The sequence below is a fragment of the Pseudophryne corroboree genome, chromosome 7 (genome assembly GCF_028390025.1).
Source record: "Pseudophryne corroboree isolate aPseCor3 chromosome 7, aPseCor3.hap2, whole genome shotgun sequence".
NCBI lineage: Eukaryota > Metazoa > Chordata > Amphibia > Anura > Myobatrachidae > Pseudophryne > Pseudophryne corroboree.
Genome location: NC_086450.1, coordinates 393,197,240 through 393,223,246, shown reverse-complemented (window position 1 = coordinate 393,223,246; position 26,007 = coordinate 393,197,240). Strand labels below are relative to the sequence as shown.

General features: G+C 45.5%; 1 protein-coding gene across 3 annotated transcripts in view; it reads right to left on the bottom strand.

The window, feature by feature from the left end:
* Positions 1–25,419, bottom strand: part of TTYH3 (tweety family member 3) — a 249,378-nt gene extending 223,959 nt beyond the window's left edge. Inside the window, exon 1 of one of the 3 annotated variants that reach the window (XM_063934627.1) lies at positions 24,980–25,419. In XM_063934627.1, coding sequence (XP_063790697.1) covers positions 24,980–25,105 — 126 coding nt within the window. In that variant the 5' untranslated portion in view covers positions 25,106–25,419. The remainder of the gene's footprint in view (positions 1–24,979) is intronic. The other 2 variants (XM_063934629.1, XM_063934628.1) reach the window with 2 other exon arrangements.
* Positions 25,420–26,007: the final 588 nt, after the last annotated feature.

The following is a 26,007-nucleotide window of genomic DNA, read 5'->3' as shown; positions in this document are numbered from 1 at the left end:
GAAACATAGAATTTGACAGCGCATAAGAACCACTTGGCTCATCTAGTCTATTTTAAACATGCTGTTACCTCAAACCCTATTTGATCCTTATTTCTTTGTAAGGATAGCCTTATGTCTATCCCATGCATGTTTAAATTGCTCTACTGTCTTAGCCTCTACCACCTCTGATGGGAGACTATTCCACATATCCACTACCCTTTCTGTGAAGTAAAAATTCCCCAAATTTGACCTGAACCTACCTCCTTCCAGTTGCAGTGCACATAAACCGTAGTGAAAGATGCACAACACAGATGTGTCCACATAGACCAATTCTCAAATATTGTCAAAAACCTCGGTTTAGCGCACCAAGGACTTTATTACTTAGCCGTGCCAAAACGCTTACCCTACCTAGTACATAATAAGCAAACTAATGCTGGGTTCCACACTAGGACGACAGATAGGCCATCCAGCTGATCCCCAGCCTATCTGCAGTTTAGTAAGTGCTTACACACTTACCGAACTTCGACCCCATGTGTTGTGCCCGACGTCATAACTGGGTGGGTATTTACATGTGCCCGCCCAGTTGTGATGTCAGTTACCGGCGGCCTCTGCAGCGGTCTGCCAACTGCCCATACTTACAGTACCATATATCTGCAGATATACTGGCCAACGGATGTGCGGCACAGTCGGCGCGATATGTCTGACGTTCAGACATAGCACTTGCATCTAAAATCGCATCATCATAGCAATGCCCCCCTTCCCCCTGTTATACAATCAGAATCAGTTTTATTGGCCAGGTGTACTCATGTACACTAGGAATCTGTTGTGGTACAATGCATTGCCAAGCAGCAACATGAAGGGGGAATACATAGCATAGGAAGGGGGAAAAACGTAGCATACATTACAAATATAGGTTCATACAGCACATTGCAACTGTAGATGGACTCGACATATTATACATGTAAAACTAAAAACGAGGGCTGCTTGGCAGAGCAACACCGAGGCAGCCATCCGCAGCGTCATCTTGAACTCAAACAATGCACATAATACAGAAGATTTAAGTAATACATCAAAAGATAAACCACACAGACAAAAAAAAACTTTTAGCACACAGAAAGTATAATGCATGATTGGTGTAGGCATTTTGGGTAATAAGCTCCAAGGGTTGTGTATTTCACCCTCACAAGATACTAGGTGCGGTATCCACCCCTAGAAGAAATAAGACAAAATGGGGAGATTGCAGAGTCCTAAAGTTCAGAGTAGGGTTCCAACAAAACCATCAGGTCCATGTATTTTTCATCCCATCCATAAGCGCACCAGACAAGGCAGCCATGTTGGGCGCACTACGAAGGTTACACAGTGGGAGATGAGCCAACCAAGGGCCAAATGCATGAATGGGAAAACGGACACGTGTGTAGGAGTATGCTATACCATGCATGGAAAGATCCAAATGAAGCACACCCTGCCCACAGAGGAACCATCCAAGGCAGCCATGTAGGGTGCACTGTATAGGTTGCTGCTGGCAGGGTGTGCAATCAATGGAGGTAAACATTACAGCATACCTCCCAACATGACCCCCTCCAGGAGGGACAGAAGATTCTGCTTCTGGACTTCCATCTTAATTTATGATTGCCATCACCTGTGGTGAAACACCTTTCTTATCCAATAGCCTGTTCAAAACAGGTGGCAGCAATCATAAATTAAGAGAAAAGTCCAGAAGCAGAGCAGCATTGTGTCCCTCCTGGAGAGGGTCATGTTGGGAGGTATGATTACAGGAATAGCACACAGTGGGGTGGAAGCACGCTGTAAGAAGAAAAATTATAAATGTCCTGGTCTCATGAGAGCAGTGCGGGTGGGTGTGAGAATGTGGGGAGCACACAAATGTCCAATGGAAATGATCCTGCAAAGTCTGGTCCTGGTGCGCACACTCCTCATTTCCCTGTTCAGCTTGAGGGGTAGTCCTGGGGGCAGTCATGATGTTCTTGGACAGAGGAGTAGTAGGCATTGGTCCTGGTGTTCTCATGGCAGAGGTGAGGAGATGCCACATAATGGTCCTGAGTTGCAGTGTTTGGGGAACTAGTTTAATTTGAGATTCTAGCATTGTCCAAATCCAGTTCAAACGCCGATTCTAACTTCATACTTAAAATACATCCTTAACAAATGCATTCTTCACAAATGCAAGCAGGCCAAGTCCTGACTGCAGGCCTTGATATTATTGCTCTTAAATGCTACACACTGTATCAGTTGGCAAAGGGGGAGGTGTGTAATCAGAAGTCCAGCTAATTAACAGAGGGGATTTTGCATTGAAGACAGATCACAAACATTTGCAGACAAACTTTCTTGGGGTGTGAAAAGTGTAGCCAGAGAGAGATGATAGACTCAGATATACAAGCATGAGGATGGTGTTTTTACCTGAGCATGAGGATGGTGCCAATAACCACGCCCCAGCAAGCCTCTTTTTGCCACATGTCACCACTGCACCACTCCCTATGTCAAGCCACCCAAACCCTTCCCAATGTGCCAACCTGGCTGACCCCTCCCAGAAAGTCATTAACTATGGTATATGACAGTGTGCTGTGGCTGAGGTCTAAACCATGACAAAGCAGACACAGGTAGCAGACATATGTGAGGGGGGATTCAATTGTTACAGTACATGGGAATTTAACTCCCGGACCAAGTGCCTGGTAGCTAACGACAAAACAGTCTAGCATACACATCCACTATGCTGGGCACAGTTAGGGATGGGAATGTTTGAAGTTGGTGTCCCTTTAAACTAATTGCTAGGGAATCAGGGCAACGAGCAGAAGGAGGTGTGGTACTCAAATAGACGCAATAGGTACTATAATTAACTGTCAAACTGCTCAAAGGCATTAAGTTAATTAAGAACTTTACACTTTCTGTATCAATATAAAGAGATAAAATAAATGCCTTAGTGAACAGCTGTTATACATAAGTACAAAGCCTGTCCTGCTATACACGAAAGGAGGACAGGACTCAAACTGTATAAGGGTATGGGAGTAAACCTAAAGTTGACAACCTATTAAAGCCTTAAAGTGAACATGCGTACATTTACTGATTTAGAAAAAGTACCATAAATACAATCAACACGTGAGAAATACTGTGATTAAATGTTGCAGTTGTACAAAATTATGTACTGCGCATAATATATGGGCGCGCGGGAGTGATCCTGGGTCGCCAGAGTATGCCGGGGCTATAAGTTCCCCGAGCATCAGCATATCCAAGATGACAATCACTGATTTTAGAAATGTGTTTATTCACATCATTGAGTATTTACCTTTTAAATTTCAATTTGCTTTTTTGTCCAATTCAAAAAAATTTGGCCATTGAAACAAATGAACTCTCATTTTCAGGAAATCTGAATATCCCTGGTGATTTTGCACAAATGTTTAATAGTTGTACAAGATTTCCATAGGAATTAGTTTTGGAGGTTTTAAAAACGTGAAGATTTAAATGGCAATTTGCCTTTAGAAGATGATACTTTTTTTTTTAACTTGCATAAAACCCCATTACTGGTGTAAAGACATGAGGGGGGCTTCAGCACTCTGTACTGTGATCTGGGTGACAATGTTTACATTTTAAGATATCTGCAGTGGAATGCCAGGCGGAGAAGCAGCACATTATTTTACTTTTATCAGTCGTGATCGAAAATTTCAATTTCAGGGTTTAGTGGTCCTGGTCAGCTACACAGAATAGATGCCGCCATTTTGTCTGCAGAGCCAATCGATAGCAGGAGAATGCAGCCTACGAAACCACTGAGGCACAACACACACAGCAGCATAAACACTACTCACACAAGCACAGGAAAAATAATGTACACTATAGAGAAGAGTTTTGATGCACTTTTAAAAATACAATTTTTAGCAATTGATATGTTTTAAACTCAGGATTAACATTTAAAAACAGGACTGTGTACAAGCCCACAGGAAAGCACTAATGCTAATTTTATAATGTGGTTTAAAGGCATTGGCTAATGTCTGCAAAATGCATTCACAGCAGCTAGGTGAGAAAGAGACCCAAACAGCTACATACTGTACATCCACTACTATTAAATCTATTTTTCTTATGCATAGAAGACATCTGGTGCAACCTCTGCAGATTCAGCTCTGACATTGTCAATCTGCGTACTAGTCATGCTGTTCAAAAGGATGCTACGCTGGGGATTGGAGGTGCGTGAAAAAAAAAATGGACGCAGTTATTCGCATTTTTTAGTCCAGCAATTGAAAACCAAAACCCAGCGACTGCAAGTTTTTTAAATTTCCTGCCGGTAATTGAATCTTCCCCTAAATGTGCAGATCTTCCACAAATCACAGCCTTGGGCCACACATAGCGTTTTCGCCAGACCTGTTTCGCAGGACCAGGTGCCGGCAAAAACGCTATATGTGGATTCACACCATGTCTTTTTGCCGGATGCCGTATTCCAGTGCCACGACCAGATTTCAAGGAGGAGAACACCGTGCAGCAAAGCCGCACTGTGTGAATACATACATTCACGTCTGTGTTCTCCTTGTAGTCCGGTCGTCCTGCATTCTGCAGTTGGGTCCGGTGCCGCCGGTATCCAGACTCTAGGTCGACGCCCATTAGGTCGACACAGGAAATATGTCGATCCAATCAAGGTTGACATGGGTTTTTCACCTTTTTTTTGACACCGTGCACTAACTGGGATTCCCGGTCACTTTACGAAGAAAACAGCACCAAAAAAAAAAAACTCACTTTGACCTTTTTCGATGCCGACCTTGTTCATGTCGACCTAATGGCCGTGGCGACCTATTTCCTGTGTCGGCCTTACCACTGTCGACCAATAGGTGTCGACCTAATGTGTGTAGACCTAGACACTGTTGACCCCGAGTCCCATACCCGCAGCATAGGAGCCCATGTGCTGGCTCCTTCCTGCCGCTAAAACGCACTGTGTGGCCCCAGCCTTAGGTCACGCGTTTTAGTTATGACAACTTTCTGCTGCATATAAACAACTGGCACACATTACTGGTCGCTTCTTATGCCTGGTGAAAAGCAAATGGTCAATAAACTGATCCAACATGAAAATGCTTAATTTATAAACACAAATGCAAAGTTATTAGAAAGACATGCAGGATATTTAGCACATCATTTAGAATTGCTGTGTAGGTACTATAATTAAAAGCTACAAGTCTTTTGGGGAGAGGTATCTAACCTTGGAGAAAGATAAAGTAAGTACCAGCCAATCCGATTCTAAATGCCATGTTACAGGCTGTGTTTGAAAACTGACAGGAGCTGTTTGGTTGGCACTTTATTTCTCTCTCATCTCCCCCTTAGTCATAAGCTATTAGCCTGCTGGCATATACTGGTATATTAGTTCTTTAACTAGTACCAGACCCTTTACCCCAAACAACAATACTTTGATCAGGTAATTACTGACCATGTTGTAAATGCAGATGTTCACCAACGTGTGCATGGCTGTCTGTTGAATTCAGGGAAACAAACACAGAAACATATACTTTGACAGCAGATAAGGGCCACTTGGTCCATCTAGTGTTCCCATTTTAACCTAATAATAACCTCAAACCCTATTTGAGCCTTAGTTCTTTGAAGTATATCCTTATGTCTAGTCCAAGCATGTTTAAATTGCTCTACTGTATTATGTTCTACTACCTCTATTCCAGGCTGTTCTAGTTATCAACCCTTTCTGTGAAGTCATTTTTCCTCAAAAAATCCCTTGAACCTCCCTCCCTCCCTCCAGTCTCAGTGTATGTCCTCGTGTTCTAATACTTTGCTTCCTGTGAAGAACATTATCCTCATGTACCTTGTTAAAACCCTTGATATATTTGAAAGTTTCTATCATGTCCCCACTTTCTCTTCTCCAAACTCTACATATTAAGATCTTCTGGTCTTTCCGGGTAAGTTTTGTGATGTAGCCCATACACCATTTTAGTTGCCCTTCTTTGTACGCTCTCTAATGTATTTATATCCTTTTGGAAATATAGCATCTGCAAGTGAGTATGAAAAGGAGACAGTACCACAGAATACCAGCGAGGTGATTTATTAAACCCACAAGCACAGGTAATGCTGCACGAGTACAGCCGAAATGAACACCAATCCGGATGCTGGGGCAGAGTGGCAGAATCTGCCCAGACGATGTGCAGGTTATACGCCCTACACATTAGGCGATTTCACTGAACGATATGAATTTTCAGTGTGTAGGCACCAACAATGAACAATCCGTGTCCCTGCGCTCATTCATCACTTATACATGCAGGCCAATATTGACAATCTGGGGCCGGGTGACGGAAGGGGGAGTGAAGAAACGTCACTCCCCCTTTCACTGGGTCGCCCATCCATCCGTACCGGCCGTCAGGCACCTCGGCGGCATATCGCCTTATGTGTAGGGCCTATTAGACAGACATTTACACAAATCCCTTCCACCTGCCTCAAAGCTGGAAACACAGGTGCAACCTGTCTTCTTCATCAAAGCCAAAGGGGTCAATGCATTTAGCCGCTAGGGGGAAGAGTTGCCGTTGCAAAGGCAACGAAACAACAGCAACTTTGCTTGAAGTCGCCCCCCTTGTGGCCCGATCTGACCCCAGATTTGCATTGTTTGGACGCAGTTCTGTGGGCAAAAAGTTGCAATTTCCCATAAATATGGCGTATAGCCACACTTACTCGTCATGGGGCGAGCAACCTCGCCGTTATTTGAACCAACCCCAAAGAATTATGAGAGATGTACAGTTAGAGACTTCACAGTCACTAGCATGAGTAAAAGGATGGCTATGTCAAAGGACAGAGCCATAATTAAAACATTCAGCTCCAGAGACAAGAAGGAAAATGGATGCCCGATAGCCTTCAACTGTACCCAAATTAACCTAAATCATAATTTAGCTGGTGCCCCTTTCAGCTTTCTGTCCTGTGTGGTTTCTGGATGAAATTATTATCCCGGTGGTCAGAATACAGACGCCAAGATCCCGACTGCCGAGAATGACGACAGCTGCACCAGGGCTATTACCACTCGTTTTGGAACACGGTTCCAAGCCGGGTCAGACACTGGTTTCCTCTCTTGCACAGCCCTGTTGTAAAACAAGCAATACATTACTATTATGTAGCTTTGTTTGCATCATTGCTCTTACACTACAAAGAACACAAACAATATACAAGAAATAAAGTAAAGCAGTAAATGTGGGACACCACGTAAGAATGCACTCACTAAGCAAATGACAATCCAACATGGTCAGGAGCTGTGTAAAAATGAAGGACTGCTCCGCTGGCAGTTAGGGCTAGCGTGGCTGGGAGAGAGGTTTGTCATGATAATTTTTGCAGGAGCTTCAGTGACCGGAGCAGCTTGACTTGCTAAAGTGTCAGGAGCGATGGTGTCCAAGGCACTACAGCAAGGAATAAGGGTCAAACTTCAAAGAGCAATAGTGCCTGCAGCACATACTCATGACCACTACATCTGGGCATTCATTCCAAGTACAAGGCAAAAGATGCAAACAATCGCATACACTAAGTGAAATCGAAAAAAAAAACTAAATTTAAGTGGAAAACCCTTTCAGGGCTAAGCGAGTTCTGAAAGTTTCCGATTTCACAGAACTGGTGAGATTTTAGCAAGATTGATGCTAAATTTAAAACTGCAACTAATTATAAGGCTGAACCAGCCTTGTAACCAATTGCCACTCTAAATAGAACATTCTCGCTAAAATCCCACCAGATCTGTGAAATCGGAACCTATTATAGAATTCCCTAATACCCTTTTCCACTGACATGAAAATCCCAGGTTTTTGCACATGAATGCGCACCAACACGGGATGTTTGTCAGTGGAAACGGCTACAAGTCAAAAATCCCGGGTAAAGTGACCTGGGATTTTTACCCCGGTAACAAGCAGGGATTTAAGCGGCTCTTTCCCGGGTGAGATGCAGTGGAAACGGGTTACCCGGGACATTCGACCCGGATAACCCGTTTACAACCTGGTGATTAGCTCAAAATCCTCCCGAATGCACTGCACCCACCCGACGCCGCGCAGTGCCCACTGCCTGTCTCCATCGCTTGGGGATGACATCATTGCCAAGTACTGGCAAATACCGGGTGCAATGAAAACGGCGCCGACCTGGGTATATCCCAGGTTACCACCGCTGTGGAAACAGGATAAATCCCATGTCTGACCCGGCTTGGAACAGTGTTCCAAATACCAGGTTAGACCCAGGATTTTGGTGGAACAGCAGTATAAGGATATTCAACCTACTGCAATGCAGGGGTAATGACAGCCCATCATTGTCCCTACTTCTCCTTTTACCAGGAAAATGTACGGTGTAGGGCTACAGTATATACAGTTGATATGCACAAACTACATTGCGCTGTGACATCACATTTAAATTAATTTCAATCCAACCTGATCTGCTGCTGCAGACATATCAGCCATTTACAGTAGGTTGCAAGTTTTCCTCTCTGTCTCTGTGGGGTGCATGGCAAAACTTACAATGGTTACAGCACGGCATATCGCGCCAAACTAAATGGCCCAATAAGAATGCATAACCAATGATGCAGGGGAAAAAAAGAAAATGTGTAACGCCAGCAGTAGGTGTGTACCCTAAAGAAACAAAAGCACAAATCCAGATAAAACAATGTAAAGTAGATGGTTTTATTCAACGTAACTTTCCCACGCACCCCCACCCCCTTCCCCCATCCTAATGACATCACACACTGTGGAATAAGAGACATTACACATACCACAGCCCAGCAAGGAATGTAAGCAAGGCCACAGCGATGAGTCATAGGCTTCCCAGCTCCGGGATACTAAACACATTACTGCACTTCTATGCTGCATCTATATTTTATATCGCATAAATATAGGAGGAAGAATGGGCTGTGCATTTGCACTGTATAGCTGTTAATAATACATAGCCAGCGTTTCCCTAATCGAAGGAGGACTGCAAGAAAAAAAATATGTCAAATATTCTGCTGATTTAAAGCTATGCACAGATAAATAACATCTGCCATAAAAATTAATACAACAATTCACTGTAGCCTGGAGGAGTATGTCCTATAAATACTGCTTTTATTGCAAATAGCAGTAACGCCACATTAGGCAAGTCTCCTCCTATCCTACAGGTATATAAGCCAAGCTCTTACATGAGGCACACACACAGCAACTGGCAGGCACATGGCAGCACACACTGGCATATGATTTGTCCCAGATCTGCGGTCAAGCTGTCTGACCACTAATGACCATATTGCACAGAGGTCCTACGCTGCTGGCCAGTAACTAACCAATGTGTTCCTCTGCTGACCACATTTTCCATCTGCCAGTGACTTGATCAGATCTCGTAACTGCCATCTGGGCATTTTAAACATGCGTTTATATTGTACAACACATTTTAATGTTCATCCTAACACTTGACAATTGTACATGCAGCACAGAAATAACAGCAGACAGCACATTTTGGTCTATCCCATAGCTATGAGGGGAAAAAAAAAATACACAGCATTTTCCTGATGATCTAAAAACCATGACTGAAGAGCACATAGGGAATCTACATAGATAAAGACCATTTATTTAGTTAAACGTTGCAGAATAGTCTTGGGAAAGCTGTGTCACCACTCTCCCAGTAGACTTTCAGATCAGGGTTAGAGACTCCCTCAAAAACACGGAGTGGTATGAGATTAGACTGCTGTTGGCAGATCCCTCTATAGCACTTAATTAGCCTTCCTGAGAGCCCTTCAGGGTTCCTCCTATCCCTGCCATAAGGGATCTTAGGACTACTGCTTGAACCATCCGATATATTCAATATGTGACGTTGATGTATACACGTCTATGCTGAGGTTTCCGATCATTTATGGTTATGAGCTTATGTAATAGGGTCCAAATCTACCAAAGGTGTAGTATTCAGCAGAGAATGGTTGTATTGTTGAAGAGGCAGTCAAATGATTGGCATTTTAAAAATATGGTCATTCACGGCTGACATCCCGCACTTCCAGCATACTTGGACTCTATATGGACTTGTTTTCAGATACATATTGTTTTATTGCATATAAATGTATTTGCTGTATGTGATGTGATGCTCTAATAAAAGTAAAAAAAAGAAGAAGAAACGCTGCAGAACAGCCCGAAAAAGTAATGGGCAGGACAATGACATGACGACGTATGAAAATGCCACAGGCAGTATACAGCAACATGGTGGTTTTCTCCTTACTCGTTTAGACTTCCTGCTTCAATCCAAAGACATATAGTGGTAGGCTAATTATCTTCTGTCTGAATCATCCCTGGTGTATGTCTGTGCGCCAGCTGTGAGCTCCACTGGGATGGGAAGATATGCTTAAATAAGAAGTTCTGACTGTACTCCCCTAGGGGATATTTTGGAGTTATATGAGGGATGATACTATTAATAAATATCATCTGACGTTGGAAAACCCTATTAAAGTGGTAAATAACCCCCTTAAAACATCAAATATTAAACCCAGGGCATGCACCCCCAGAAATAAATGAGCTATGGGATATAAACACGACTTAAAACTGAAATTCTCTTTCACCGCATAAATATAGAAGCACAATTTAACGCTATCACCATGACATAATAGTGTGTGTGTGTGTGTGTGTGTGTGTGTGTGTGTGTGTGTGTGTGTGTGTGTGTGTGTGTGTGTGTGTAGAATCTTTAAAAAAATCTGAGTGCAAGTACCAATGAGAATGTTACATATTATTATATAAGGAATGTTATGTAACATATTATTAAATACAGTAAATCAGAAATATAAAGAGGGATGAAAATTCTCTTTCACATCTGTTCCAATACAAAAATACAGAGCAGTTCCCTGAAGAGACACGGAACCTAGTTCCCAAGGTAACTGTTACATGAACAATACCCCATCTGGGAGGTAATACCGTTTCTACATCTTTATAGCTTTTATTTTGTGTTTCTGGACTCGTCACTAGAATGCCCAGCATGTGTGATGAATGCTTGTATGCCCCAAGCAAGCCGCGACTCTGCTGGTCACCCAAAGACAACGTCACCCTTCACTTGTGTGCACTATGCAATGGGAGCATAACCACTCATAAATCCCTTCGCTGAGAACACACATCTAACTGGCAAACAGGAATCAGTCTCTACATCCTGGGAACACGCCAGAGAGTCAATCTATGAATGATCTGACCACAATCTGCTAAAAGGGGATTTAATATCAGCAACTGCAAACTGTGGCCAGCAACTGTAATCACAAACTAAATGAAGAAATACAGTGCGAGAGCTCCATAGCAATTATTACATTGCGGTCCAACTCCTATAGGGTTGTATTTACGATTGACACCACCCTCAGTGGTTGCCGTCATGGAAAAAGAACAGTACGTGACAGTAGAAGAAAAGAAAAAAAAAAAGTTAAAACATAAATCCATTCTATGCTCTGGAGCAGCCGTGGGCATTAGGATACACTTCAGAGGCTGCATGGGCCTACAAAAGGGCAACCTATTAGCCTTACTCTCAGTAGGCCAGATTCAGAGGTAGTCACAATGGCGATGTTTGTGGATTTGAGTGACTCTTTTCAGACTGTGCATGTGTGTAAATGTCAGTCAGCAGGGAAAAAAATGGACCCGTTTTCGGGGGAAATACATGGGTTTGGGAAATTATCCTGGATCTATCTTTTTTCGCACGAAAACGGGTCAACTGCTGAATTTAAAAAAAAAAACAGCCCGCAATTGAATTGGCAAAAAATTGCAGTAAATGGACATTTTTTTCCTGCGGTAATTTACCGCGATCAATTGAATTTCCTGCATAGTGAGGAAAAGGAAAAGAAGGAGGAGTAGTAGAGAAAAGGGGACTTCTGGCCAGAGACGTAAGGGGCCATTTATGATAGATTACATAATCAACGCGATCTGGGTGAGATCTTACTGCCCAGGATCGCATTACAATATGCGATACTATCACCTCAATGTATGATTGTGCACAGGCAGGGACAGGGTCTCCAAAAGGAGCCTGTCCCTGTGTTGTGTTGTGATGGCTGCCGTGGAGGTCTGCGCATATGCAATCAGCTAAGGCTGCACTGCCAGCGGCCACTTCTGGGGAGGGTTCCAGGGGAACCCACTGTCAGGCCAGCAATGTGATGTTTAGCCCATAGGCTATAATAGGCTGCGGAGACCAATATCGAGAACACATCGCATTCCTGATATTGGTAAATCTTGCAGCAACACATCCCCATAGAAACCTATGGGGAATGCGGCTGCTGAGGGAATGGAGGGATCTCACATACCTGCTACAATCCATCCTTATTACATTCGGGGGATACTTAATATTTGCGGCTAACCCCCCCAAAAAAAGGAGATTTATGGTAGACTTACCATTGTTAAATCTCTTTCTGCGAGGTACACTGGATTCCACAGGAAGAAGTCCTTGAAGGAATTTGACCGACTTCTCCAGTTGACTGAGGAGGACAGCTTGGGAGTTCGCCAGGATCAGCAAGTCGTCCAGATATGGCAGGAGTCTGATTCCCTGACGACGGAGAAAAGCAGTCATCACGGCCATTACCTTAGTGAAAATCCGAGGTGCTGTGGCCAGTCCAAATGACAGAGCCTGGAATTGAAAACGAAGGTTGCCAATAGCAAACCGCAGATATTGCTGATGTGAAATGGCAATAGGTACGTGCAGGTAAGCATGTCAGGGATACCATATAGTCCTTGGGTTCCATGGCCAGAAGCACAATAGAGCGCAGAGTTTCCATACGGAATTTGGACACTCTTACAAACTTGTTCAATGATTTGAGGTTGAGGATAGGCCAGAAAGACCCATTCGGTCTCAGAACTAGAAACAGGGTAGAATAGTATCCCCTGCCTCTCTGGGACAGAGGTACCGGCACTACCACTCCTGTTTCCAGGAGGGATTGTACAACCAGGTGCAGAGCTTGCGCTTTCAACGGATCCGAGGGGATAACCGTTGGACAGAACTAGCGAGGGTGGACGTCTCTTGAAAGATTGCATACCCGTGAAAGACAACTTCCCATACCCAGGCATCTTAAGTGGTCTTTAACCAGGCCTGAGCGAACTGCAGAAGTCGGTCTCCTGCCCTGGGGTCCCCCAGGGGGAGGCCCGCCCCATCATGCAGCCGGCTTGTCTTGTTTGGAAGCAGGCTGACGGGCGGCCCAGGATTAGTTAGATTTGGGCTTAGTGGTTTTGGAAGTACGAGCCTGTCTCCGGTACGCCTGACCTTTTGCTTTACTTGGAGGTCGAAAGGAACGAAAAAGTGGTACTCTTAGCCTTCTGAGCAGAAGAATTAGTACTTGGGAGAAACGCAGTCTTGGCCGTTGCCAAGTCAGTCACAGTCTTATTCAGATCTTCCCCAAACAGGATGTCTCCCTTGAAAGGGAGTACCACCAAGGTCTTTTTAGAGTCCAGGTCCACTTTCCGGGACCTCAACCACAGAATCCGGCGATAGACGTAGTAGAAGCCTTGGCCGCCATAACCCTTGCATCAGAGGCCGTCTCCTGAATATAGTGAGAGGCTGTGGTAATATACGACAGATATTGTCTAGCAGTGTTAGAAAAATCCTGAGGTAGCTCCTCCTCAATTGCCTGAACCCATGCTTCAATTCCTTTTCCCGCCCAAGAGGCAGCCATAGTGGGTCTATGTACAGCAACGGTAAGAGTGTAAATAGACTTCAGGCATCCCTCCACACGCTTATCTGTCGGTTCCTTCAGTGAGGTGACAGTGGTGACAGGCAGAGCAGAGGACACCACCAGACGGGCGACATGAGAGTCCACCGGCGGTGGCGTTTCCCACTTGTTGCTCAACTCCGCAGGGATAGGATAACGAGCTAGCATCTTTTTAGACAGGGAAAATTTCTTTCCTGGAGATGACCAGGATCCTGACGTATGTCAATTAAGAGGTCAGAATGTGGTAAAACTACTTTAGCAACCTTGTGACGTTTAACCTTTTTAAGGTTTCTTAGATGTAACAGGAGGCTCAATGTCATCATCAATTTGAAGAATCAGCTTGGGTTGCAGATTCCTAATCAGAAGCAACTGTATCAGTGTCTGATGGATCAGTATATCCCCCACCTTCTTCGGAAGAATTATGCGAAATATTAGTGGATTGTGAGGAATGGCGCCAAAATCTCTTCAGGGAGTGGGGGAGAGAGATGCAGCTCCAGGGCGGGAACACCTTATCCCCTCTGCTGGACTTCACCACCGGGTACTGTGGAGCCTTTTGCAAATGTATTTTAATAAATCCGACCTGTGCTCCTTGCCCTGGTGGATATAGTGGGGTCCCTGTGCGACACAGTGTCCACGGCAGCGGCACGGTCCGTCTCCTGGGACCGCGTCCGGATCACGATTTACCTTACCTCCCCCCTTTTAAGTGCAGCCACGCGATCCTGGAGAATAACACCAGTGGTGTGACTGAAGAAAACCGGTGTGTCTCCGCTGCAAGTACCCGGGAACCAGGCCGCGGGAGTATGCAGCGCCGCTGAGGGAGGTGATGGAGCCGCAGCACAGCATGTCACAAAGACATAAAAAGTGCTGCAGCCCTTGAAGTCTTCTAATAAAAAGCTCTTTTCAGGGCTGCCTAGCACAGCCCCACCTGTTAGTGACCTGCACTGCAGGCACCAACTTACATACGGAGTTCCAGTGCCTGGAGGTGGGGCTATAGAGGAGGCGGTGCAGTGCATCCTGGGAACAGTCAAAGCTTTAGCCTGTTGGTGCCTCAGATCAAGATCCAACTCTACACCCTGATGTTATTCCCTGTAGAATAACAGTGTATCCCGCTGCAGAAACTGTGTTTTCGGGGATGAAGCCGCAAATATAAAATAACTGGTCCCGGCAGTCAGAAAACAACTAAGCATCGTCAATTTCGGGTCTCATGGTAGGATCAATCATACCAGATACCAGTACATTTATGTGGGCATTAATGTAAACAGCTAGTGATGTATTCCAAGTGATAGGTGTGCCAAATACAGCTAAGGACTGTAGAGGAGTAGGGGGGAGGAGAGATCTTTATCTCCAGTAGCCACTACAGCGCAATTGGCTGCATTGAGAATGTGCCTAACTAGTGCCTGCAACAGACTCTCTCCACTTGGGATGATGCATCTTTTACATGTAGGCAGGAGATTAGAGAGGCAGCCGGAGTACATCTCTGCAGAAATTGTGTGTACACAGCACCAGGAGCAGACTATCATTCACAAACCCGTCAGACTAGCTCTCGACATAACCAGACCCAAAGAGTCAATGCAGCAGATGCAGTGTGTGTAGACATCATCTGACAAACTGCATCTAAAAACATCACCACAACAATCAAATGTCTTGTTCATATTGGAAGGATAATTGTATATACAGGAAATCGGAAGTTAACTGGATCATTTCAGCTGTCAAATTGTGGATTGTTTATGTTATCTTTCAGTACCTAGCTTTACTCAGACGCACCCAGGACCTCCAAAGAATCTGTTATATAGCATAGGCTAGTTGGGAAGATCCGGGTTTGTAAGTAGACTCTTATAAGTGTGTCTATCCATATGCCTTCTTACAAAATAAAATGTATCTGCTAGTGAGGCTCTTTAGTAATGAGAAACAGATCACCGCCATCACCGTATCCCATCATGAGCTAAAAGGGTTCAGCACACAGGCACCGATCACTTACTTTGAGCTTTTAATAGATTGTAAGGTTCAGCAGTTCTCCGAGCATGACCTCACCAAGACAAATCACTGGCAAACTCATGCATATGCCAGCACAAAGCTTAGCCCTGAACCAACACTGAGATACCCGACTACAAAATGATGGCGTCTTTTTAAAAGGCCACTTAAGCTGATCACACACAGGCCTATCTGGTCATTTTTTTTCCAATATGCAATTGCCTGGCTATTGTAGGCAGAGCCGGCCCTAACCAATATGATGCCCTAGGCAAGATTTTGGTTGGTGCCCCCTTGCACAGACGCTAGTTCCGCCTCTGACCCTGCACCCCTTTCCCAGCACCATCGCCCCTCACCCATAGCAGTCCTCATTTTGGTGCTCCTACCCCCTATATTTTAAATAGGAACAGTGTGCACATTCAGTGCGCAGCCCAAAACAGTGCGTGTTCTTGCTGGGAAAGGGCATGGCCACACAATAATACCCCCAGTTGAAATTACGCCACACAGTAGTGAAACTTTATTCACAATATATCATACAATAGTGTCCCTTATTCACATTACTTCACACATTAGTACAGCTACCACTTTACCTTATATATGTTACTCCACATAGTAGTGCCCCTTATTCACATTATATCATGCAATAGTGTCTCTAATTCACATTACATCACACAGTAGTACCACGTTACTCCTCACAGTAGTGCTCTTTATTCCCATTAGACCACACAGTAGTGTCCTTTTTATACGTTTCGCCACCAAGTACTGTAGTACACCTTATACACATAATGCCACACATTAGTAATGCATTTTGTATGCAGATAAAGCTGCAGTCACACACAGAATATAGGCATGCTGCATATCATTTTAATCAGCAGAAGATGCTTGTGCCCCTATGCCCTAGGCATTTGCCTAGTTTGCCTATGCCTAGGGCTGACTCTGATTGTAGGGAAAGAGACAGCACAACTTCAAATGATAGATCCAACCCAGTCGGATATAAACGGATCCCTCGGGGCGGGCTGAGGGGAAAGAAATAAAAATGAACGTTATGGTAAGAACTTACCGTTGATAACGTGATTTCTCTTATGTCCACAGGTATCCACAGGATAACATTGGGATATTGTCGAGCGACAGCGAAAATGGCACCAACACGGTCACGAGCTTTCTGGCCTCCCAGGATGCATTGGGGCCTCCACTATATAGTCCCGCCCACTGATTCAGTCAGATCAGTTCTTTCCACAGCGATTATAGGCAGGAACATTAGGTAGAGACCTGTACAGGCGATAAGAACACACATGCACACCCTTCCATACAAGAAGGAAGAGGTTTTTAGTGTTTGTCTAGATCCTCAAATCAGATGCGTCCGGGTGGGATCCCTGTGGATACCTGTGGACATAAGAGAAATCACGTTATCAACGGTAAGTTCTTACCATAACGTTCATTTCTCTGGCTGGGTCCACAGGATTATCCACAGGATAACATTGGGATTCCCAAAGCCATTTTAGTGGTGGGGACGCTCCTGATTGCACAGGAGGACCTTTCGCCCGAAGTCTGCGTCATGAGAGGCAAAAGTATCCAAGGCATAATGTCTGATGAATGTGTTTATGGAAGACCATGTGGCTGCCTTACATATCTGTTCTGCTGATGCACCCTGCTGTGCTGCCCAAGAAGGACCTACCTTACGTGTAGAGTGTGCAGAGACATTAGCCGGAATAGGGAGATCTGCATGAGAATAAGCTTCAGATATTACCATTCGGAGCCATCTCGCCAGCGTCTGTTTACTAGCAGGCCAACCTCTCCTATGGAATCCGTAGAGGATGAAGAGGGAATCTGTTTTCCTGATGGCACTATTACGATCTATGTAGATTTTTAAAGACCGGACCACGTCCAGTGACGCTTCTCCCGCAGATAGTCCCGATACCTGAAAAGCTGGGACTACAATCTCTTCATTCAGGTGAAACTTTGACACCACCTTTGGAAGATAACTAGATCTCGTTCTGAGAACTGCTCTGTCTGGAAAAAAACTTAGGAAAGGAGACTTACATGATAATGCTCCTAAATCAGACACTCTTCTGGCTGACGCCATTGCCAGTAAAAAAAGAACTTTAACCGTTAACCACTTAAGATCTGCTCTCTCAAGTGGTTCAAACAAAGGACCCTGGAGAAATGTAAGAACTAAATTCAAATCCCAGGGAGCTGCAGGAGGAACAAATGGAGGTTGAATATGTACTACTCCTTGGAAAAAAGTACGTACATCCTGTAGGTCAGCAATCTTCTGCTGAAACCATACAGTCAACGCTGAGACTTGCACCCTCAAGGAAGCAACCTTCAACCCCTTATCCAATCCTGCCTGCAGAAAATCCAACATTTTAGCTACTTTAAAGGCTCTTGGATTGTAATTTTTTTCCAGAACACCAATGAATATAGGCTTGCCATATTCTATGATATACACGGGCCGAAGAAGGCTTTCTTGCTCTAAGCATGGTTTGGATTACTTGCTTTGAAAATCCTTTAGCCTCTAAGATAGAGGTTTCAACAGCCACGCCGTCAAAGACAGGCGATCCAGATGACTGTGACAACAAGGACCCTGCATTAACAGATCTGAACGTTGAGGGAGCAGTATTGGTGCTTCCACGGACATTCTCCACAGATCTGTGTACCAATGCCTTCTTGGCCAAGCTGGAGCTATTAGAATGATTGCTCCTTTTGCCTGTTTTATCTTTCTCACTACTCTGGGTAACAGAGATATTGGAGGGAACAGATATGCCAGCTGAAACCTCCATTCTACTGACAGTGCGTCTACCAGGACTGCTCCTGGGTCCCTTGTTCTTGATCCGTACCTCGGAACTTTGTTGTTTAGACGAGACGCCATAAGGTCTATCTCCGGTAGACCCCATCTGTTCACCAGTGTTTGAAACACTTCTGGGTGTAGTGCCCATTCGGTTTCCTGAATGGTGTGCCGACTGAGAAAATCCGCTTCCCAATTTAGTACACCCGGGACAAATACTGCTGACAATGCTGGGAGATGGAGTTCTGCCCACTTTAGAATGGGAGTTACTTCCTCCATCAGACTCTTGCTGTGAGTCCCTCCTTGATGATTTAGGTATGCTACTGCCGTCGCATTGTCTGAGCGGATCTGGACTGGTCTTCCTTGTAGATTGTCCTTTGCCTGAACTAGGGCCAAGTAAATGGCTCTTATTTCTAACAGATTTATCGGCAGGCGACTTTCCCTTGCGGTCCATTTTCCCAGGAACCATAGGCTTCCGAGTACCGCCCCCCAACCTTGCAGGCTGGCATCTGTCGTCAGGACTTGCCACTCTTTTATCCAAAAGGGTCTCCCCTTGTTTAAATGGTCTGTCTGTAGCCACCATGCTAGAGACCTTTTTACATTTACTGGAATCTTTATCATCTGCTTCTTTATTGTTTGATGATTTCCGTTCCATTTTGTCAAAATGAGATGCTGCAATGGTCTGGAGTGGAATTGCGCATATTCCACCATGTCGAACGTTGATACCATCAGACCCAACAGCCGCATTGCTGCATGGACTGACATTGTCTGGGCTTGCAACGCTTCCTGAGCCATGACCTGCACCTTGACTATTTTCTTCTCTGGTAAGAGAACTCTCTGTAGGTCTGAATCCAATATGGCTCCCAAATGAACCATCCGCTGTGATGGATTCAGGGACGACTTCTCCCAATTTATGAGCCACCCGTGTCTCTGTAAACAAACTATCGTCTGTTGGAGATGGCTCAACAGTAAATCTTGCGACTGTGCTAAGATTAATAGGTCGTCTAGGTATGGGAATATCCTTATCCCTTGTTTGCGCAGACAAGCTGCCATAACCACCATGATCTTGGTAAACACACTGGGTGCTGTAGCTAGCCCGAAGGGCAGAGCTTGGAACTGGAAGTGTTCCTTGAGGATGGCAAACCTGAGGTAACACTGATGTGATAGTGCTATAGGCACATGTAGGTAAGCATCCCGCACATCCAGAGATACCATATAGTCTCCCGGTTCCATAGCCAACATTATGGAGCGTAACGTCTCCATGTGGAACTTCGGGATCCATATGTAATTGTTCAACATCTTCAGATTTAGAATTGGTCGATATGACCCATTTGGTTTCTGGATTAGAAACAGATTGGAGTAATACCCCTGTCCCTTTTGTGATGGAGGTACTGGGACAATCACACCTGACTGCAGTAATTTTTGGACTGCTTCTTGCAGGGCATTGGCCTTCAACTCTATACGAGACGGGCTGGTGCAAAAAAATCTTTGAGGAGGCTGCCTCCTGAATGGGAACCCATACCCCTGAGATACTACCTTCTGCACCCAGGCATCTGTTGTTGACTGTTGCCATGTGTGTGCAAATTGCAGGAGTCGGCCCCCAACCCTGGAATCCTCCAGGCGGAGGCCCGTCTCTTCAGGCTGAGGGCTTTTGTTCAGGTTTGGAAGCTGGCTTTTTGCTAGCCCACTGCTTCTTACCCCTGGATTTAAACTGGGGTTGTTTAGGCTCCTCTTTACCTTTCGCTTTGCTTTGCCAGCGAAATGAGCGAAATTTTAAACCCTTGGACTTAGGGTTGTAGGTAGCCGGAAATCTGACCTTCTTCGATTCAGCCTCTGACTCTAGGATATCCGATAAAGGTTTTCCAAATAATATATTACCCATGAAAGGCAATGCTTCCAATTCCTTCTTGGACTCCGCATCTGCCTTCCAGGTCCGTAGCCAGACTGCTCTGCGAGCGACTACTGCCAGGGCTGAAGCTTTAGAAGCAACAGTGCCTACATCAATGGCTGCTTCTTCTAAATACTGGGCAGATTGTCTTAAACGGCAAAGACGATCCTCTTGCTCCCTAGTAGGAGAGGGGATGTCATTCTCTAGTTCCTCTATCCATTCGCCCATTGCCTTTGCTACCCAGGCCGAAGCCATAGCAGGTCTTACCACTGCACCCACAAGAGAAAAAATATTTTTCAATAGGCTCTCTACCCTCCTGTCTGTGACATCATTCAAAGAGGTAGATGACAGTGGCAAAGCAGATTTGTGCACGAGTCGCAGAACAAGTGCATCTACTTTTGGAGGAACTTCTCTCTTCGAACAATCTCCAGCAGGAAATGGATAATAAGAATCCCATCTCCTAGGAATCTTATACTTTTTACCGGGCGCTGCCCAAGACTCATCCATCATTTCCGTCAACTCCTCTGACGCTGGAAATTCAGCTTTCACTGACTTTGTTCGTTTGAATACAGGTGCTTTTGCTTTTAACGCTGTCTTGGCTGGTTCTTCCAGAGAAAGCACAGCCTTTACTGCATTAATGAGTTCAGCTACATCATCTGAACTAAAGCTCTGCGACTGATCATCATACGGAGTTGAATCTATTGTTTCCGCATCATCATCCGATGTATCCTCTTGTGTAGTCTGCCATACAGACGTATCTGTCTTAAGGTGTGTACACACGGTAAGATTTTTTCATTCGATTCTGACTATATAGTCAGAATCGGATGAAAAGATAGTGCAGATCGCAAGGTGACAGTCACCTTGCGATCCCGATCCGATGCCGATGCGCGGCCCCGCGCGGTCGGCATCGGCAGAAAAAATAGGCTGTGCAGGCAAGTCAATCCTGACTATCTCTATAGAAGAGATAGTCAGGATTGACACTTAGCCAAAATCGCACATAGCCAGCATCGCAAGCACACTCATTATGTGCTTGCGATACTGGCTAAGTGCCGACCCGGCCCCCCGTCGCACAGTGAGAATCGGATAAGTCCGAATCTCACCGTGTGTATGCACCCTAAGTCTTACCTACCCCTTGGTTGCTTGTAGAGGCTACTGGAACCAAACCATAGGAAGGGAGCTGCATATATGGGTTCATAGTGTAACCTAACCCCTGAGGTGGTGCTACTGGAGCTAACCTGTCCGCTATTGAAGACAGAGTCTTTGCGAACATATTCCATGGTGGCTCTACTGGAGGTTGAACTAACTCCTGTTTTTTACTTCGCTGAAAAGCGAAACAGTTTGCACACAAACCCTCATAAGTGACCAATTGAATCATATCAATTACCCCTGACTTACAAGATAAGCATGTTAGGGCTGTAGGAGTGCTTGACAAATTCTCCTCATCATTTTTGCCGCTCACAGACATTTTTTCTGATATTGACTACACAATTTTGTGACTGAACCACACCCTATAATCAGTATATAGAGGTGAAATCAATCTGACCACAGTGCACCTGATTTGAGGGTCAGAACAGGACTGACATTACACAGAAAAGTCAGCACACATACTAGCAGTCAGTCACATGTTAAAGCATTAGACATTGTCATATGAGAATACAACCTCCATAATAACTTATACATAAGTAGGAAATTTGTACTTCTGTTTAACTGGTTCTTTTTCAACATAACATGCAGAAAACACAGTAATATACAGGTCTCATATGCAATAGGTACTAAAAATTAACAGTGCACACTAAGAAGTAGAAGGAATTTTTAGTACTGTATACCCTGCCTCCAGAGAGCGGGATACAGGGAGACTCACCACACTTCCATATCCAAGCAAAGACGCTCGAAAGACGCTGAGTGGATTCAGACGCTACTGGTGTACACTGCCGCTCTTGGTAACTGATAACGGACACGGACGCTCACCAACGGACACGGACGCTGAGCGACTCCACGTGCATGCAGACACTAAAGGCCTGCGACTCGGTCTGGGCGGGTTTATATCCAGTGTACACAACCGCAGCGTCTAAGCTGCGACCGAGTACCCTCGTGGTAGCGTCTGGCCGGAAGTGAGGTTATTCAGTTCATGAAACGAGAGACCCGCGGGAACTGGCCATGAACTCGGAGGAGGGACGGCCAGGAGAGCGTCTGAAACCCCCTGTTGACTTAAAATCCCAGGATCGCGGCCTCACCTAGTCCTGGCGCCTATGATCCCCGGAGCGTAGCGCTGTCACACTCGAGATGTTCGGCGCATCAACACGCTGTTTGTAGTCTCCACCAAATCAGCGTAGCTGTGTCCTGACCCCTCTAGTAAGAGGAAGTCCATATACTCACTGTCTCCCCATGCTCCGGCCACAGCATGGTAACGTCTGCTGGACCTGCTAGAACATCCGACACAGACGCCCGTCGAGACAGCACTGTACTGCGAAGGTAAGCGTTGTTGCGACCCGGTGGGGAGTTGTTGGAGCGACTCTTTCTAATACACGTTTAAGACGCTATTAAGAGAAGTTGCTCAAACAAAAACAGTAAGTCTATAAAAATAAAGTAATGAAAACTTGAGGCTGCTTTCACAGCAGCCCTGTGACCATGCGGCTTCCTGCCGCACCAAGCAAAAAACTGATCTGACTGAATCAGTGGGCGGGACTATATAGTGGAGGCCCCAATGCATCCTGGGAGGCCAGAAAGCTTGTGACCGTGTTGGTGCCATTTTCGCTGTCGCTCGACAATATCCCAATGTTATCCTGTGGACCCAGCCAGAGAAATAAATGCTTTATGGTCATACTCCATTGCCACGTGAGGTCATCGGCCAAACTGGGGGGTAAATGCTGGGCGGCCCGCTGTTATCCAGCTGGACATTCCTACAGGTACAATTTGGAGGGGATTGCCATCAAGCATTGATGGTCGTACACCGGTCTATGGCAGTTGGCAAGTGGCTTTATTCCCCAATCGATGTAAGCGCCAAATGTGAGGGGAGGGGCAATGTTGTTCCAATGGCGCCATCGATAGCTACAAGTCAAACTGCCGCTTTCCATGGTGTATGTGCTAAGTCAATAAACAACTTGATTTATTTAAGCGCTCATACAGACATTTTCTAATACTTCAGTGCTGGGTGTATTTACATTGTACGTCTGGACATCTTCCTGTATATAGGGAAGAGCAAGCTATATCCATACTGCCCTATTGCCCAACTCTTTTTTTCTGAGCTTTTCCAGCTTTGAAGCAGCTACCTGAATCTGATGGAGACGAAGGTTCTACTTATGGCACGAATAATGAATCAATATATGGAAGTTCCTAATCTTATTAGAAACTTCAGATACTTGAGATGTCGGCTTTGTTCCCAGATAACCCTACTCAAAATATTTTGGTCCAGCAGTGGCTAAAAAGAGAATACAAAAGTTTGCAGAGGCAGATAGCAAAGCTCTATTAAATAGAGAAACTTTTGTAAATGCTATTTCATTCCTAATTAAGGTTTTGTATCCATTAACAGTCTGTTGCTTGGGCTACAGTACCTGCAAATGGATGCAGAGATGAAGATTATTGCTACAATTTCTGTACATGCCTCAGGCAGCTCAGCAATCTCATCCCCCATATCCTGCACTTTATCTCTCCCCGTTTCCAAACAAAAACTAAACCAAGAAAACAGATGTTCTAAAAGGGAAAAGGAGACGCGGGCTTAACCCCTCCAGTGCCTGGCCTAAACTCAGGCCTTGCTAACAAACACTGACAGCTACAGAAAAAGGATGCACACCATAGGTTTTATTTATTATTATTTTAACATATTTATTTCCAAGCATAGGATACATCCTCCATGCATCAATAATTAGAAAGAACATTAAAGCCCTGTCTCTTTACCGGGCAGCATACTGTCACAGCAAATTAAGGCCAGCTTGAGAGAGGGGTGGGAAAAAAAAAAAAAAAAAAAAAAAACACTGAATGGGTTTGCTACAAAAAATAAAATAAAACGTAATTTTAGATGGGAGAAGAGACATACACAAAGCATAGTCCCTACGTCGGCCATTTTTACGGCAACCCACAAATATTACACATTTATTTTCCCCCCTTTGTATGTGCAACAGAAGTTCCCATCATTTACCTAAGCTTTACCTAAGCACATACAAAGGAAATGATAACAATATCAGCAAGATTTACAGTTGTATTCAAAAAATACTTGCAAACGGACATGCCACTAATAATATTACATTATAGCAGCATATAACACTTGCAGGTATTGTGTGATCTTTTGCAGGCTGGCCTCAGTTAACTCCATATAATAATAATAATAATAATAATAATAATAATAAATAATAATAGCATTCAGAAGGAGAGCGGTTCTGCCCAGCTATTAGACACCCACTATGAGGGTCAAGTGCTGGTAAACTCACCCCCCACCTGGGGAACAGCCTCCATGTACAGTGTCCATGTACAGGGGGAGGCTCTCCTGGTGCATCCTAATGTGACATGATCTCATCTGATACAGACAGGAACAATATGTAATGTAGGGAACAGGCTGGAATAAAGGGCCAGAGGTCACTACATTTATCATTTGGAGATCCAGCATTTACAGATGGGAGTGTGATAGATAGATAGATAGATTCCAGTGACCATAATGAGTATAAGGTAGAGGGAGCCATGGGACCCTGCAGGGGGTATAGCGACATACAGACCCCATCCTCCCCCCTAGGTGACCCGTTGACAGGTGTCTCACCTGCTGGTAGTCGGAGTCCTCCGGCTGGAAGTCCCCGCTCAGGGTCTCCCATTTCAGGTTGAGGTGGGGGAGTCGGTGCAGGAGGTTCACCCACCATGGCGGGGTATAGCTGATGGCAGCAGCCATGTTTCTGGGCTCACACCGGCGGGCCGCCTCTCATGGGGTACCCGTGGGGGTCTGTGCCTCAGGCTCGTTCACGCCGCCCCATTCTCCGGGCTTGTTACCCGCACCGAGCCCTGGGGCAAGTGTACCCCGATATTCACCCGCTCATCCTCCGCCGGTGGGGATCGTATGGCCGGTGCCCGGCGCTGCCCAGGAAGTCCCTGTCTATGCCAACGCCGCCAGCCCCCCGACCACCGCTCCCAGCTCCGGCTCTTTGTTCCCTGAGACTCGGTCTCTCCAGCTCTGTTCCAGACTCCCACCCTCCCCAATCCGGGACTATGGCCGGCCCCTTCCCCGCCCTGCCTCGGCGCGGTACCGCCCTCTCCCCCGCCCTGCCTCTGACTGGCACCGTCCTTTCCTTGTCCTACCTCAGCCTAGCCCCGCCCTCTCCCAGCTTCTCAACGTGTGGCCCCGCCCTCTCCCAGCTTTGCAAAGTGTTGCGCCGCCCTGCACCAGCCTGGCCCCGCCTTCTCTCTGACCTGCCTCAGATTGGCCCCGCCCACTCGCCCGCTCTACCTCAGCCACCCTCACACCCGCCCCTCAGCCTGTGGCCTGCCCCATATCTCCCTGATACCGCCCCGCCTCTTGTTACCCGGCAGAGTCACAGCCGATCTCGGTGTATGTAATACAGTATGGTAGTTATCCAGGCTGTCATCTAGACATGTTGGTGGTGGCCATGGTTGTAACCACTGACATCAGGGATCCCATGCTTAAGGGCTCTGCGTCCTAGAAGACATGACCAATGTGAAAGATGAGCAATTTGAAAGATGACCAATTTCCCTTGAACTTCCAGGAGTCCTGAAAAACGAAATTGAGTGTACACACTAGAGATGAGCGCCTGAAATTTTTCGGGTTTTGTGTTTTGG